The following is an 18,635-nucleotide window of genomic DNA, read 5'->3' on the forward strand; positions in this document are numbered from 1 at the left end:
ATTTAAACGCCAATGGACCGTTTCTTTGATTCCTCACCATTGTTCGTCGGTACGAAGGTACGTAGCGGACAATTCTGGAACACAATCATCTTCAAAATACAACACGTCAGTGTGCTCAAACGGTACATTTTCTTTCAAGAATTCTAACAACTCCTCTAAACCAAGGTCGCGAATGTCAATTTCTTCGAATGAAGCTTTTGAAGCATGCGTATAATCGTAAACTTTATTTTCATTACGGAATTTACTACACGTCGAATAAGACAATAATCGGTGGAATGGTTAACATTTTGTATGATGTGTGTGTTTTTATAGTAATTTAAGTTGATGTGTGTTGTGATATTAACTTAGCTGGTTAAATAGAGATTCATTTATTTTCTTTTGCGGCGAGCCTTGATTTGGTGCGAAAACCTGGAGGGAAAAATATTCACGGGGGAAATTTTGGAGGAAGAAAACAAAACAACGGTTTACATCGGCGATAAACATATCGTCGCAAACAAAAAATTCAACGTTTGACCATTTCTGAAGAAAAAGAAAAGAGAAAAGAAAGTTTTCTGGTTGTGGGCTCCGTTTATTTGCGACGACCTCTAAAATTAATCGCCGCAAAAGAGAGGTGGACCCCACATGGACCCAAAACGTAGTCAAAGAAACGAAAATTTTTGTCGTTTAGCGACTTCTTGCGACGACGGACCCTTGCCGTAAAAAATGGGCCGTCGCCCGTTCTACTTTTTCTTGTAGTGAATGAACAACCATATTATTCAAATCAGCACTAGTCACCCCGAACCCTGTGACGGTAACTTAACAAGTATAAAGTGAAGTTTATGAGTTCGATTCCACTCATGCATGTTTGGTTATGTGATTTTTTTCTTCCACGTTGACCGCAAGACTTACCTATGATGTTGTTTGGTTAAAAAGCTATCTTACAATACAACGCACTCGCTTTATAACTTATATAACGATAATAATAATAATAATAATAATAATAATAATAATAATAATAATAATAATAATAATAATAATAATAATAATAATAATAATAATAATAATAATTTTATGTCATCAATCTCAATTGTAATAATAATAATAATAATTTTATGTCATCAATCTCAATTGTGCATCAAGCAATATGGTTAGCATTTGTGTGTAAGTACATCTTTTTGTTTCTTTTTAATGAGAAAGAAAGTAAAGTAATGTTAGAAAATGGAAGTATTCATTCGAATGAAGTGGGCATATGTTTTACTTTTTTAGAGTAAAAGATACCGAGTATAAAAAAAGAGAGAGTAAAGATGGGAAACAGTTGTGGAGTACATGGAAAAGGTTGACTTGGGTTGGATGCTGTCAGCCACTATCACACACTGATTCTTGTAATGTGGACCACTTTCTTCTCTCTCTTATATATTCTATGGTGGTTTCACATGACTTATCATCATCTTTCATGTGATGAAAAAAAAAAAAACCACCTTTCATCATCATCACCATAATCATGCCTTCATAAAAATCGAAACCATTTACATACATGCCATAATAATATGTAATCATCACAACTTACAAATGTTATATACCTTGATGATAAGTAATTGGTTTGGATAAGTATTTGTATTTACAAATGTTATATACCATGATGATAAGTAATTGGTTTGGTTTGTATTATTTGTATTTACAAATGTTAAATACCATGATGATAAGTAATTTACTCTATAATCTGGTAATTATGTAAAGCACACTACTTTTCCTTTTTAACGTCCTCACAAGCGTACTATATTATATTATATACTCCCTATATCTCGTATTAATAGTCTAATATCCTATTTCGAAATGTTCTAAATTAATAGTTCACTTCCATACATATAAAAGAATAAGAACTGAAGTTCTATTATGTCCTTAATGTATGTAGATAGGATTAAAGGAAAAAGAAAAAGTAAGAGTAAAACTGGAAAGTAAACAGAAGTACAGTACTTTTATAACATTTTCTTAAACTATGTATTTTTTGTCTGTGAACTATTAATATGTAACGGAGGGAATATCACGTTTGATTCAAGAATAGGTCTCATTCTAAAACTTTAATTCTCAATCTTATACTGTAGTTAAAAGTGATCAGCTCGATATAGCTATATACATGTCTTTTGGTGCATATAGATCTTTTAGATCGATAAAGTTTCAAATAGCCAATTAGCTAATGTGTCAATTTCAAGTACAATAATTATGGAAAATGATAGACTGCCTTCTCACCATAAGATCTTTTTTATGGTAGATAGGATATTATTAATATATATTTAATTATAATTATCTATATATTATATTTATATTATATATTTATATTATATTATATATTTTATATATAATAAACAAATACACAATAAATTAACTTGTTTGATTAGGAGTCAATATGAGTCAATAAATCAGTATCTTATCAAGTAAATAAGTATCCCTCCAAACCATAAGTCAACAACTTCAACTACACATATATTATACACTACACACATTACAAAACACACCCACAAACCCACACACACAATTTCTCTCTAATTTTATACATATATGACATATCACTCATACTCAACACCACTCAATAGTAAGGCAATGAAGCACAACTTCCGTTGTAGTGTTTGTTTGATCTTCTTAATTATCTCCATTATTGCTTTATTCTCACAAGCATCAGCTAGCTTTTTGCACATCAAACCAGGTAACTTTATATCTAATACTTCTTTAATTGATTATGTTCTTAACCTTCATAAATCTCTCAATATATAATCTAATTAAGGTATGTTTTTAACACCTTTTTTTTTTCCATATATTTTCAGGTGAAAAATCTGATGATGAATCCATCAACACAAGTGAAAACTCACTTATTGACTTGGATCCAATCAACTCATTCAATGTAAATTTACCATCTTTTTATTTAACCTTTTTTCAATTTTTAAATTAATTAATAATTTATTTTTTTGTGTTGTCACTTCTTATGAATTTGGTTATTAATTAATTATTAATTATATATTATATTATATATTTATATTATATATTGCAGGAGTTGATGGGAATAGAGGAGTGTGGAACTGGAGATGAAGAGTGCCTGAAGAGAAGAGTTCTTGCAGATGCTCACTTGGATTATATCTACACACAACGCCATAAACCTTGATACATTAAGTCATATTTCACTTTCTTAATTAATAAAATAAAATAAAATTTATGTTTATATTTATATATAGTAGTGTTTTTTTTTTTATATCTTTCTGTCACATACGGAGTAATTTTTGTAAAGTAGAGACTTAATTATATGCATCCACCCCATGAAACTTAGAGTACTTAGTTTAAGGGAGATAATTGGGACTGGGTGTAACTTAAACTTTATCAACTACACTAATATCAATTAAGTAACTATAAATAATACAGAGTACTGTAGCTAGTAAATTTGTGTACTTCTACAATAAACAAGTCGATTTTGTAATATGAAATTCAGGTCGAGTGTTATATGAGTTATTAATTCATATTGAGCTTTTCTCCTGTTAATGAGTTTATTTCAACTTCAAAGATTATGCGCCCCAATTGTTCAAAAGTATTTTTGAAAAATCTCTTTGGAGTATTTGGAGATTGCGCAACAGTGTCATTTTTAAAGATAAAAGCTTCCGAAAATGCCATGTGATTGATAATATTGTGGTGACAAGCTTCAACTGGATTTTTTCGAGATTTCACAAGATGAATTGTAATTGGAACCTATGGTTGCAATCTCTTTGCTTTCCTTGTAATTCATGTTTTTTTGTTGTTGTTTTATAAATTGTAATTTCTGTAACTTTTTGTTTTCATTTCAAGCGTTTTGCTAGTTTCTAATAAAATTGTCAGCTGTCCGAAAAAAGAAAAAAAAAAGTTTTGGCATTATAACTTGTATGTAGAGTTAAAGTTTGAGCCGATAAAAACCCCAATGACATTAATATGAGTTCTTCATGCCATATATGCAAAAGCACTACTTTCTCTCGTTTATAAAATATATCGCCCAGAAATATTTGTCATATTAAGAATATACCCTTATATATACCCTTATTATATTATATACGTGTTAAACCTAGTTTCAGCTTCCAATTCATGTTTCGGTTGTTGTTTATAAAAGCCGGTGTTGTTTTAATTCCCTTCAGGTGATACATTACATTACAGAAATATATAGAAAGACATAAATAGGCCAAGCCCTAATCTAGAAAACACAAGCTGTTTGTTCGCTACTAACAATTCTGTCAATCACATGAGAAAGCCTGTTTGCAAGAATTTTAGAAACAATTTTATACAGAGCTCCAATAAAGGAGATAGGACGGTAATCCTTCACATTAACTGGATTAGTCACTTTAGAGATCAAAGTAATAAAAGAGGAGTTGGAACCATTCGGAAAATTACTAGATTGCATGAAGTCGACCACAAATGTTTCGATATCATCTATTAAACAATCTCAGTACTTTTTAAAGAAGAAAAATGGGAATCCATCCGGGCCGGGTGGTTTGTCCAATTAACAATCCCAAACTGCATATTTAATTTCTTCTCGAGAGATCGCTTTCCAAGAATAAACAATCTGTGTGAGAAAGAGTTTTGACAGCATGTAGCTACACAAAAGATCTAGTAGAATGGACAGATTAAAACTTGGTATTAAACACAATACAGAAAGTGTTTTTAACTTGCCCTGGATTAGTAATCTAAGTGCCATCAACAAGAATACCATGAACAAGTTGTGATCGTCTTCTCATTTTGAGAAGGTTGTGAAAATATCTGGAGTTCCCATCACCGTCTAGCACCCAACGAGCTCTAGATTTTTGAAAAACATCTATAGCTTTAAGGTCCTCAATATTCGTTCTTTCCAATATAAGAGATGCTCAACAAGATACATCATAAGTAGTAGCCGAGCCATTATCCATTAAGAGCTCGATCCTTAGAATATCAGAATTAATAGAGTTTAGTCTCACCATATCTTGATTTCGGTTCACTGCATTCCAAGCTTAAAAATCAGACTTCAACAGTTTCAGCTTTAAGTGTAGGGGTGCCACACGATTAGTATTAATATTGGTGTAATGAAAGTGTCAATACCCGCCCGATTTGACCAAGACTTAAAAAATTTAAAAGGAATGGGACCGTATTCCAAATTTTCAAAATGAAAAAGAAGAGTGTTATGATCAGAATACTTTTTATCGAGCACAGTAACGTGACCATCTTGTAACAAATCTGGACTTGAAACAGAGAAGAATTCTATCAACGCGGCTCATTTTGGTTCACGGGGTATTCATCCACGTGAAAGCTCTGCCTCCGATTGGAAGATCAACTAAACAAGCGGTATCAAGAAAGAATTTCAAAACACATGCCTCCTCTTCGGAAAATATTGAGCCAAATCGCTCAGATTCATCACGCACGACATTGAAATCTCCAAGCAACATATAAACTCCCTGATGCACATCCATAAAATCACGCAAGGCACTCCAAATAGCAGCCTTTTCACGTGGATCCTGAGACGCATATACATTAACCATGAAAAAATAATCATCACACGAACACCACTTGCCCTTCACAATTAAGTAAGAGCGATGCCACCACGGATCCCATATGGAGATAATGCCCCCTGAATGACCTTGCGAAAAGCTACACGTAAAATCATAATTATAATTGCCCCAAATAAACTTGATACGAAAATGTTCAAAGCGATGCATTTTAGTTTCTTGTAGACCAACAAAATGAATGTTATGTTTCAAACAAAGCTCTTTAACCCAATCCCGTTTACTTCGGTGCTTCGATCCACAAATATTGAGGGATAAAACGTTCATTTATCCACAAAATCATCCCCCATATTATTAAGCATTTCTGTGAAATTATTGTTGCAAGCATCAACATTTAAACCAAGTTGCTCACCAATGTTGGCAATGTCAGATAGCTCATGAAGAATCGAGTACCAATTAACATTTTTCTTCCTGCTTGTTACAAACGTGTTGAAACAATTTTGATTTAAAGCATTAAACTGGTGTGGAGTAGAAATAGAATTGTTACTTGAATCAGTAGGAACAACACGTGACCTTTTTATTATACAATATAATTATTTTGGTTAAATACTTTAATTTAGTCCAAAAGTTTAGTAAAATGAAAAAAGTTAAAATTAGGGAAAACAGAGGAAAGCGAAATGAAATTGAATAAAAAAAAAAAAGAAGCTTAATATGGACAATTTTTTGTTGACTAATTCAAGTTCTAAAGAATTTAAAACACAAAAAAAATACAACAATTAATAAGAATATGAACAAATTGAAACCACGATATTTTTTTGGGGGATGATTTTCACACACACTTTTTTGATCCTCACACACAAATTGAGTATTATTAGAAGAGTAAAAGGTTAAAATAGGTGTGTGAGGATCAAAAAAGTGTGTGTGAGAATCATCCCCCTATTTTTTTAGGTAAAGAACCACGATATATATTTTTTTATTAAGTAATTAAACTAAAATAGATATATTACAAAAATCACCATGAGAGTGGTAACGCGTCAACTAAAATTTCTGCTCAAAGTTCTATTTGAACATAAAAGTGAAAATAGTTGAAGTGTGATTCAGTGTTCTGTTCAGTTTAAAGTAATATACATGGACCAAAAAACAAAAAAAATGGAAGAAAGCTAAAAGAAAAATAGCCTAAAACATTGAAACCCAACGTTCGTGTAATAACTACAGACTGAAAACGTCGAGAGGATGCCGATCGTAATGTCAGGCGAGTGTGGTAGGAAGCCAAAAATCCGCGTTCGATGGGGATCAACCTTTGAAAAACGCAACCACTACTAGTACTCAAGGATAAAGAAGAAAACAAATAAAATATTTTAATACAAAATGGCTAAACAGACAACGTGAATATTAGAAAAAATATGTTAAAAAGTCACCTAATAAAGAAAACATAAAGCAAAGTAAAAAATTAGTACTAAATAACTAATAAATAGTCTATATTAAAACTTTACCTTTTAGACCTCTACCAACAGGCCTTGCCGCTCCCTCTGCCCTCAGCCGTGCCCTCGAGGGCGCTATTAGCACTATATTACCCTCAGTGTGCCCTAACAACCTCGCCCTCACTTAAGCGTTGGCAGAGATAGGCAGTGGTGCGCCATCTCCCACGCCAGTCAAACCCATAACGACATTTGACGCTGAAAACATGTCCCCACAATTAGATTTTTTTTTTTTTTACTTTTATTTGGAATCTAGCCCATTTAATATCAGAAAATAATTAAAAAACAAACGGTGATGATAAACGTTGAAATTTTAATATATATATATATATATATATATATATATATATATATATATATATATATATATATATATATATATAGGGGCAGGATCAATGGGAAAGTAACCAATCGGGGAGAAGCGGGAGGAAGCAAAAGTTTTTTTTTTCGTTTTTTTTGAAATTTTTTTTTTTCGTTTTTTTGAAATTTTTTTTTTCCGGCATCAAGATCACACAAAAATATGAATATTTAGAAGAGACACTTCGTGATGAATGTTATTATTTAGGCGGGAAAACGATCGACAAAAATAACATTCAAGATAATATTGTCCGTGAAGAACATGAACGTTTTTTTTTTTTTCATGTTTTGTGAAGTAAAATTTAGCCCGATTTAGAGTTTAGGGTTTAGGGTTTGGTGTTTTGGGTTTATTCCATAAACCCAAAACACCAAACCCTAAACCCTAAACCCTAAACTCTAAACCGTTCGTGTTAAAAACTCAATCTAAATCCTAAATCTAAACCCTAAATCTAAACCCTAAACCCTAATATTTAAACCCTATAAACCCTAATATCTAAACCCCAATAGCTAAAACCTCAAAATACGCTCGAAAAACACGATAATTGTTATATATTACTTCTTCGGGCCTTTTCCCGCCAAAATAAATATATTTATCACAAAGTGTCTCTACTAAATGTTCATATTTTCATCTCATCTATAATGTTTGTGAACAAAGTTTTTTCAAAAAACGAAAAAAAAAAAATTTTTGCTTCCCCCCGAATGGTTACTTCCCTCTTGATCCTACCACTATTTATATATATATATATATATATATATATATATATATATATATATATATATATATATATATATATATATATATATATAAAACGTAAGCTTACTTTTAGCAAACTATAAATACAACCCATTTTCATTTGACAATTTACACAGACAAAATTGACTATTTCGTCTCCGTGTTTTTCACTTTTTGCCCGTTTCATCCTTGTATTTTATTTTCTGCATTTTTCATCCTTAAAAGCATTTTAAAGTCTCAATTTGATCCCTCACCCTAACGAATGTTAACTGACTCCGTTAAAACTTTTCATAGGACTATCTACGTAATCTTTAACCAATTAAACTACAAAAATCAACCCCTTGTGAGTTTTGGTATAGGTTCTTGCGAAATCAATTTGTGAATATGATTTCTTCTATCTTTCTTTTTATCAATATAAACTTCCAGTTATAATAATCGTTCCATCTATTATTCATTATCAACTTATTATTGATTGAATATCATCAGATTATTATTGATTTCATGCAGCTGCTATTAATTATTTGTTTGGTATCTACCATGTTCATTAACAAAAACAGAGGTAAATGTAAAAACATGTAATGATAACTACTATGGAATAAGTCTCACCACAACATCATCAACGTATTTGTAGGTATCGTCTATTAATGCCAGTAATCGTTCCATTGTTGCTTCCATTCCATATCAGTAGGGAGTTTGTCCGCTGATGTGGTTTTGAGTATTTCAACTAAAATATTATAAATATCAATGTTTAATTTACCATCAAAAGTGAATTGATCGACTAAAAATCAATAATGTGCACTGTGCACAATACGCATGTTGAATCAGCTATATTAGGTTGTTCAATCAAATGGAATATTATCTTAAATATACGATTTCTAACAACTAATTACTTAGCCATCATTATGGTTTTTATATGCTTTGTCATGATTATAAAGGTTCTTTATGAATTGGGTTTACCCAAACTACCTGATGACCACTGTATCCTATAACCAAATTTAAGTGATTGATTTTTATAATTTAATTAGTTAAAGATTACGTGGATAGTTCCTGTAAATAGTTTTAACGGACTCAATTAACGTTCGTTAGGGTGATGGATGAAATTGAGACTTTAAAATGCTTCTAAGGATAAAAAATGCAGAAAATAAAATACATGGATGAAACGGGTAAAAAGTAAAAAACACAGGGACGAAATGAGCAATTTTGTCATTTACACAATAGTTCTACACAAAAACAATATCATTTCATCTAACTTCTACTACATTCCATTCAAAATGTCCGATTCATTCCCTAGTCTCCCGCACTTCTCAAGTTAGTGCGTGACTCTGTATGTGGACCTCATTCACTTCAGCACTCTTTGTAACAACGATTTTTACAACCATATGTTAAACATCCTATCCTGCCACCAAATAATATGTCTTCTAATAAAGCTATCAATTCGTATCTAAATCAACCAAGTTTTTCGCAAGTTGCTCCAAAATCAAAACGCATTCTATCAACAAAAACAACAAATACCATTTCCAAGACAAATACCATTTCACAAAAACTCATACATTTCACAACAATAACCAAATCTTTTCAACTAATAATTTTCTTTTTTCTCAACAAATGGCATACATTCCACAACTACCAACACAACATAATATTGAATTATTACCCAGAACACAACCCGAAATCGAACAACAAAAAGCAAAAGGAAAAGGAAAGAAAAAAGTAGGCGAAACAAGTAAACGCCCAAAACGTAAAGTTATGCTTTAAACCCCGGGTGAAGAAAAAATATTGGCGGAACGTTGGCGAGATACTTCGAAAAATCCGTCAAATCAAAAACTTGCAAACTCACGATTCTTTTTGGAATATAAATTTATCAAAATATAATCGTTTTGTTGTACTCAAAAGGAAGAAACATTGACAGACTAACTGGAAAATGGGAAAACTGTCAAAAGGCATTAAATTATTTATTTCTATTCACAATCACTATAAAAAAATGGCGAAGTGGAGCTAGCGAGTTGGACATAATGGAAGCGTCAAGTACGACATTCGAGAGAGATCTGGTCACAATTTTACGTATAAAGAGGCATGGAAAGTACTTTCCGATTGTCTGAAATGTAACTGTCCGGAAAGTATATTGCCAACCGAAGACGTGGTTTGTCACAAGAGGACTGGGTTTTAAATTTATAGTATGCAGGTCTAATTCTACTACTCCTATCTAAGGATGAGTAAGGGAAGTATAACCTAGGGTCGTTCGTTTAAGAAGACGACAGAATCGAACCTATCGCAGTAGTAAACATTTCTAGACCTATAATTTCTAAGGAGTGGTGTTGGGTGTATTTTGATATTTTCTATTTCTAAGACAGAGAAATAAAGGAAAGCGGTAAAGATAAAATTTGCAAATCATATAAGGTTAAAAGCAAGTGCATGTTATGATTTTGTTAGTTACATAGCTGAAAATGTATGGCATCGACTCATGAATAGGTGATAACCTTAAACCCGTTATACTAGTCCTACCGTCCTGTCAGAACACTAGCATGCCACTGGGTAAGTACGTTTGGCTTGAAGATTGTGAATAGACAACAATATCCAATACCCCCGACGCCCGAGAAACATGAACTACATGCAAACATCGACGGCTCATCAGTAGGAGCGACCCAGTGAGGTGACATATTAATGATCCTTAAGATCTAAACTTTCTGAAGTATAAGCAAAGATTGAAAGTATCCCTAATCCGAGAGACATGATGTGTTTCCGATGTTTTCGTTAATGATTGGACTTATTAAATCATTTAGGCCCTTAAATTAAAGAGAAGAACCATAAAGAATACCATGGCCAAGTTACAAAGTAACCTCCATGAGCACGTTCGGTTATCCTAACAGTCTAATCCTTTATGGTTTTAAACAAACAGTTCCTTAATTAACCAAGTATCCCTCAAGTGGGGTGCAATGCTTGAGACCACGTTATGGTGCAATATACTGTATCCGCACTGAAGATTAGCTTTCATGGCCATACACGGCAGAGTCATAGAGTACTACAACAGTTGTGCCTCTTGATATGCTTACAGTGTTTAAATGCTAGTGACTACACAGGCACAACTCAGGGCTAACTATGTACTACGTATCTTAGTCAGAGTTTCCATTACGAAAGATTAGCTGTCATAATCCATAGCGTAGGTTGCTTACTACAACTATTGTGCCTCTGACAAACGCACTATGTATCCTATAGCGTTTCTTACCAAGGGGTGACAGAGATAGTCTACTCTAAATCGGGGTTCACGACCTCCCAATAACAGAGCCAATAACCACGTATATTAGTTAGAAAAGTGATTGATTTTAAATCATAATCAAAAAACATCTCAACGACATCACGCTTATACAGTTATTATTTCAGCATCGTAACTAACTACATCATAACAAGCACTTAAAGATAACTACTCGCTAATCATGGCAACAATATCATCTATCATCATATGAATAGAAAGCACTATAACAGTTAGAATAAAAGGGATAAAAGTACCAATAGATTAAGCGAGTTTCGAAAGTAAAAAAGTGACAACTTCGACCTCTAAACAGCTCCTACCACGAGCTTCGGCGTTCGCCACCAGGTACTAAATTTCCCGCTTGGAGGTGAGAAGGCCTCGAAAGTGTCTAAAGTGAAGTATTTAGTAAGAAGTGTGAAGTGCGAAGTGTGTGATTGAAATGGATTACAAATGACCTATTTATAGCCAAACAATCTCGATGGGTAGGTCGTGTTCACGGCTGTGCACACTGGGCAAGTCGTATGCCCTGGCCATGTGAAGCAGTCGTGTAGGTGTCGAGCCCGAGTGAGGCAGCCGTGTGCAAGCCATCCTGGGCAAGCCGTGTGAAATGAGGGCCGTCCATGTGCCTGGTCTTCCTTGGTTGCTTTTGCTGATTTATTGGATCGTAACATGGTTTCCGGGTTCATAACTTAAGTTTCATCGTTTTCGCTCTAGATTCTTCGTTTTAAGCTCATTTTTGTCGATTCTTCTTGCATATCTTCGTAATCACTTGATCTATCAAATAAAGAAAATGAACGCTTAATCCGGAGATAAATTTATATCTTTAATTTTTTAGGACTAAATATCGGGGGTAAAAACGTGACTTTTTAGTCGATATCAAATATCCCACACTCAGACTTTGCTTGTCCTCAAGAAAATTTCTTGTTTTTAAGTTCAATAAATCTTTTCAAGTTTTCGTTCTATATGTCTAAGCGGTTTGCTTTTTTATTATAAGAGCTAAAATAAGGGTGAGTCTTCTATGTTGGGGTAAAAATTATCTCTGCGAGCATGATAGGAGGTTACATGACGTAGGCTTTCTCACATGGGTCACTAAATCACTCAAGTGTTTGGGGCTTCCTATAGATCTAAGAATCAAAATCGCTCAAAACCAGTCATGTTGCACTCTTCGTCATAGGCTTGCTCAAGACTTAAATTCTTGTTACTAGTGCGACGACGGTGATGACCATAGCTTCTAGGTCATTTGTTTTGATGGTGATGGTGAAAGGGTGTCTTGTTGATTGGTGTTGAAGTTGATTAATTATGAAAGGGTGTAAAGATGGAAAATGGGTGAAATAGTCTTTTTGAAGACTTTATTGGTGAAATTAAAAAGGATAGATATGAGTGCTGATTCTTGTGAAGCACTTGTGGAATTTTTGATGATTCCTCTTCTTTAGGAATTTTGATGAACAATCATCCTTTGATTCGATTTCAGTCTTCCAGCAGTCTTAAGTTTTTGATATAAGTTCTACTCCTTTTCTTAGAACTTTGAAAGATGTATTTTTCTTCTTTTCTCATAATTTATTTATTTAGTTTTTTAGTATCATCTCTAGGAATTTCTTCTTTGGTAGACTTCCAAGTTTCTGCCACAATGCTCGTTGGTACCATTTTCGAGAATCTTCTTTTGAGGCGATCTCGTTTTCTGAGGTTTTATCCATGTATGGTGATTTTAGGATCGTTGAAATTTTATTTTGGGTAGATGATCATGAGGAGAATGAATGGATGATGGTGTAGGGAAGATAAGGTTTTGACAAATGTCAAGCTCTTCTGGTTATACCTATGTCACATTTCGCTACTCGAAAATGCAGTTCAAGAGCAAGTTTTGATTCCGAGTACAGACATCAGCACACTCAACGGAAAATAGTGAAGCATTAAAAATAAATGCTTTTCAGGGCCTTATTTGGTTGCCTCACCACAATCAAATTAGGTTGAATACTCCTAGTCATGCAAAACTATTTTAGAGAATCGTTTCATCCCAACAAGATTTATGCCTTAATTAAGCATTAATTTTTATTACAAACGTTTTAGATTTTCGAAAGTACTTATTCACAAAGGCTTTCTTTTGTTTAAAAATTTTAAAATTTAGCTTAAGGACAAATAATCTATGTAACAGGCTTATTACGATATGAAATTAAAAGGTATATACCACTATAACACACTTAGACGAACATTATCCCTAATGTTCCCAGTGTGGTATCCCACACTTAGAATTTTTAATAAAGGTTTTGGGGAATATTGTCTAGTGTCTATTGGGTTAGAATCCCACACTTAGTGATAAGTTTTGATGTGATTTATTTAATGCATAAAATTTAGAGCTAATTACGAGTAAAAAGAAACGAGTACTTCCCTACGGACTGGCGAGTATTTGGTTAAAGAAACATTCTGGACGAAGAAGACAGACGGTTTTTGTTGACTCGTAAGTTTCGTCCTTTATTCATAGGCTCATTATCATCACTTATTCTCTTCTATTCTACTTTATTGCACGGGTTCCCTCTTGAGAAGCGCTTTTGTTTAAAATTGTTGGCTCGACCATTGTCACTGATATAGGCTAAAAAGTCACATTTTTACCTCGATATTAAGGCCCAAAAATAATAAAGTTCCAAACTTTATCGCCAAAATATTCACTTTGTCGGTTAATTTGGTAGAGTTAGTAATTACTAAGACGATGCAAAAAGATCAAGTAAAACGGAGCTAAAACGAAATCCCCTTGGAAGGGCGTCGTTCGTTTTGGTAAGCGAAGCAAATTAAGTCCACGTTATGTAGGACCTTTCAAGATTATTGAAAGAGCTGGTCCTGTGGCGTATCGGTTGGAATTACCCTCTGAGCTTAATAATGTGCATGATGTATTTCATGTCTCAAATCTTAAAAAGTGTCTTGTTGATGATACACTTATTGTTCCATTGGATGATATCCGCATAGATGATAAAATACATTTTGTTGAAGAACCGATAGAGGTTATGGATCTTGAGGTAAAAGGCTTGAAACAAAGCTCTATTCCTATTGTTAAGATTCGTTAGAATTCACGAAGAGGCCCCGAGTATACCTGGGAACGTGAAGACCAGATGAAGCGGAAATATCCTCATTTTTTTCCAATCGCTGATACATCAGAGAATTCTTCCTGAAACTTCGGGATGAAGTTTAAATTAACGGGGAGGTACAATAACAACCCTCATTTTTCCACTCTGAAATGACTATAATGCCCCTAGGGTTTCATTGTTGTTTTGTATTTCTGTGATATACCTATTAGGGTTGTTATCCGGACGAATTAAATGAAGTAATTAATATTCGTAATTAATGAACTAAACCCTAAAACCCTAATCATTTATTATAACCCTAACCCTAATAATTATAATTATAATTATAATTATTATTATTATTAATATTAATATTAATATTATTATTAAATGTATATATTACGTATTAAAATGTATATACTCTTTATTAGTGTAAATAAAATATAAATAAAATATCAATATGGGTATATATATAAAATAATTAAGTAATGGGTTATAAATGTAAAATTTATAAAATAAATATTTATGTATTTATATTTGTCCCCATACACCACTCATGTGGTATTGGGTTACGTTGTTGTTGTATATATATATATATATATATAATATATATATATATATATATATATATATATATATATATATATATATATATATATATATATATATATATATATATATAGGATAATTAAAATAAATAAATAAATAATATATAACAATTCTAGAATGTTCCTTTTATATAAATAAAAAAAAGGCCTAGTCGGCCGAAAGAAAAAAAAAGAAAAAAAAGAAATTAATTTGTATTTTTAAATGGAATGTATTTTCTTGGAGTCCAAGTATTTTTCAACTATAAAAACCCCATAATCCCTCATAATTTTTCATTCACAAATTTGAAGCTCTCAAAAACCCTAAAAATTTTGTGAGTTTTTCTTTCTTTCTTTCTTTCTTTTTTCGTTTTTTTTCTTTCTTTTATTTTTTCGGCCGAAAGCAACAACAACAATAATAATTTTTTTTAATTTGTTACACACTTAATTAAATCTAAATTTTTACATGATAATTATTATCATGATGAATGGGTTTTATAAAAATTTAACTTTTAGAAAAACAATTAGTTTTTTATTTTTAAAAATTGTTTGTATTATATTCGGCCGAAACACAAACAAATACATAATAAAAATATATTGAGGTTATTTAATTATGAATTATGCATGTTAATTATTAATAAGTAATATGAGATCTATAAAAAATAACTTTTCTGATTTATAATACGTTTTTATATTTTAATTAATTAAAACATTTTATTAATACATATATATATACGGTATAAATATATATTTATAAAAAAAGGAAAAAGTCTATTTAAGTTATATAAATATTTTTCCAGTAAATTATGATATTTAACTTAGTTATTTAGGTCATAATATAATTTATAAAAGTTAATTTCGAATTATGTATTATTTAATTAAGGAAACTAGGTGAAATTCATAATAAAAATATGTACCGTAAATAAAATATAATAATTAATTTTTCTGAGTTCTTAAACATTTTTTAGATATGATAAAAATATAAAAATTTATTTATGAGTCGAATTAATAATTATTACATAATTAAACACTATTGTAATGTAAATAGGAAGTAAATAAGGAAATAATTATAAATTAAAGAAATCTTTTATTTAATATTTTTATACAAGTATATTTACTGTAAGGAACATATAAAAATTTTAAAAATAATTATTTAGGTTTATTTGTTATTTTATGTAGAATTAATCCTTTTTTGTGATTAAATTAAGAATAGAAAAAGAATTTAAATACAAAATTTTAATAAAATTATTTTCTTAAATTTTCCTACTGATTTTTATAACTAACTAAGGCTATAAAAATTATTTACATTATTATTAGGTATTTAATTAATTATTAGAGTATTTATGGAATATATTGAATTAATTATGTACTATATTAATAAGTATCTTGTAACTAAGTAATAAATAATGTAACTAATTATATTATATATAGTATGAGATAATGATTAGTATATTATAAATGTTAATTAATCTAAGATAATAATTATGATTTAAGTGATAGTGCACGTATAATTATTAAACTATTAATAGTTATACGATACTAATAATAACTATATAAATAATTAACCTAACTATATAATAAGAGATTATACACCTATATGTGTGAAGGTTATAATCAAGATAAAGTGCACTATATACAAAACTCACTGCTACATATGGCCTAGGGTGGTCCTTGTTGCCTTATGGGAACCGCTTGTGGATTTCGAATGCCATGACATAGATTCTGGTCAAGAATCCTGGGCGCCCGGTAACAACTGACCATCAGAGTGACTTGTATGATAGCAACGAGATTTGGGTAAAGGTGTACAACGTCTTGTTATAGACTATAACACGAACTTTCTATAATTAGAAAGTTACTGTAAGTGGAACCTTTCCATAAATAGTAACTTTTCCGAAAATGGAAATTTCTTTAGAAAACCATCATTATTAGTATAATTATTATACTTAAGTCTTTTAGGTGATATCTGATCGTACATTCTATATCTAGGTTGAGATTCCGATCATATCCTTCCGTTCAATCCATTACTCTTGTGGAATATCTCTTCTGTGCTACTAAGGTGAACTCATAGCCCCGTTTTTACATATTTTAATGTATTTTATAAATCTTGGGGTGAGACACATGCTTGTTTTAAATGATTTACAATTTAGACATAAATGCCTAAACTTTTTGATATGCAACTTCATGAGACTATTGTTAACTTGTATTCTTACATGAAAATCCCCGCCATAATATCGTTAATTGCTGGAATTAAAATGTTGCAAGCTTAATTATTGTGAGTAGGCCTATTGAGAGTGACGTCTCTACCCATTGACCGATCGTCAATGGGGTACATAATAATGATTACCGACACACGCGCAGTGTTAGGGGTTAATGTTTAGCTCGATATTATAACTCATGGCATATTGAATATTTTGATGTTTTGAAATAAATCTTGTGATCTAAAACTTATTAATTATTAAATCTATGATGTTCACTCAACCATTGTGTTGACATTTTAAGCATGTTTGTCTCAGGTGAAGAATAGATTATGTGCTGCCCTATGTGATTTGCTAGCTGGTGCATTGAAGTCTGCTTTTATTGTTTCTGATCATTTGTTAAACATTAATTACTTTTGGGTTTACCATGTAAAACATTTCATTTTCCGCTGCAATTGAATTATTGAATTATTTAAACGTCTCATTTAGAGTCGTTCTCGTTTATTTAACCATGTGATGATATTGGAAAAGTCATATTTACCCCAGGCCATTTTTGGGGGTATGACAGTTTTTGGACTAAGTATACCTTCTATCGGGGGAAGATCTGCCCATAGGCCACCTGTAACGACCCTAGTTTTTCCGTAATCTTTTTCTGTTAATATTTAACTACCGTTATCTGGTATTCTTGTAATGTCATTTTATATGACTTATATTATTATAAATAATATTTTCATATTATTTTTAAATGAAAATGTACACTTATGTATATATACGTTTCTACGTGTAACGATTTTATTCTGGTGACTCGTCTCGATTTTCAAACTAACGACCAGACTTTCGTGATTTACAAATCCGAATTTATTATCTATGATATTTCTATGTCATATGAAGTTATAAAATATTTCTAGATTTTATTTTTTGCGGGTGCGTGTTCTTCCGGTAATTTTAATCGTGTAACGGTACTTTCGCCAATCGAGCTACATTTGGACTTTCGAGCCAAAAGTAAATTTAATAAATTAAGTTTTGGGCTTGTGGGGCTCACTCCCATGTGGGGTTTCGGCCGCCTACTACCCATAAATCATTCAATGAATTGAATTTTGCACCTACACTCATTCTTACTCCCTCATTTGCACTTTTCTTTTTCCAAAACCTAATTAGACTTTCTCACCTCTCCTCCCTCTCATCTAGGCCCAAACCCTATCCTCATCCATCACCAAAATCAGCCAAGAACAATCAAACATCAATTGATCATCATTTCTCAAAACTAGTTACACAATCGGGTTCTCCTTTCTGCGTTCTACATCATCCTTCTTCTCAATTTTTGATCAGGGTAAAATTCATAAACCCTAGCCTTTTTATTTATAATTATTTTGATTGTTATTAGGCATGTTTTTATGTTATAGTGCTTGTATGTGATTGTGGATTGTTGGATTTGTTGTTTGGAATCAAAAATTTTGATGATTTCAGATTATATAATTTTGAACAGCAGCTATAAGGCTATTTTCGTGACCTTTAACATGTGAATCTGTTAT

General features: G+C 31.6%; 2 protein-coding genes across 2 annotated transcripts; one reads left to right on the forward strand and one right to left on the reverse strand.

The window, feature by feature from the left end:
- The first annotated feature begins 2,484 nt into the window (after window positions 1-2,484).
- LOC139856066 (putative phytosulfokines 6) lies at window positions 2,485-3,191 on the forward strand. The gene is made up of 3 exons (XM_071845298.1): window positions 2,485-2,680; window positions 2,799-2,875; window positions 3,023-3,191. The coding sequence occupies exons 1-3, from the start codon at window positions 2,536-2,538 to the stop codon at window positions 3,131-3,133; spliced, it is 333 nt and encodes a 110-aa protein (XP_071701399.1). The 5' UTR covers window positions 2,485-2,535; the 3' UTR covers window positions 3,134-3,191.
- Window positions 3,192-5,240: 2,049 nt separating this feature from the next.
- On the reverse strand, window positions 5,241-5,786 carry LOC139854734 (uncharacterized). The gene has a single exon (XM_071844021.1). The coding sequence runs from the start codon at window positions 5,784-5,786 to the stop codon at window positions 5,241-5,243; it is 546 nt and encodes a 181-aa protein (XP_071700122.1).
- Between the last annotated feature and the right edge of the window lie 12,849 nt (window positions 5,787-18,635).

Source organism: Rutidosis leptorrhynchoides, chromosome 6, assembly GCF_046630445.1.
Source record: "Rutidosis leptorrhynchoides isolate AG116_Rl617_1_P2 chromosome 6, CSIRO_AGI_Rlap_v1, whole genome shotgun sequence".
NCBI classification, from domain to species: Eukaryota; Viridiplantae; Streptophyta; class Magnoliopsida; order Asterales; family Asteraceae; genus Rutidosis; species Rutidosis leptorrhynchoides.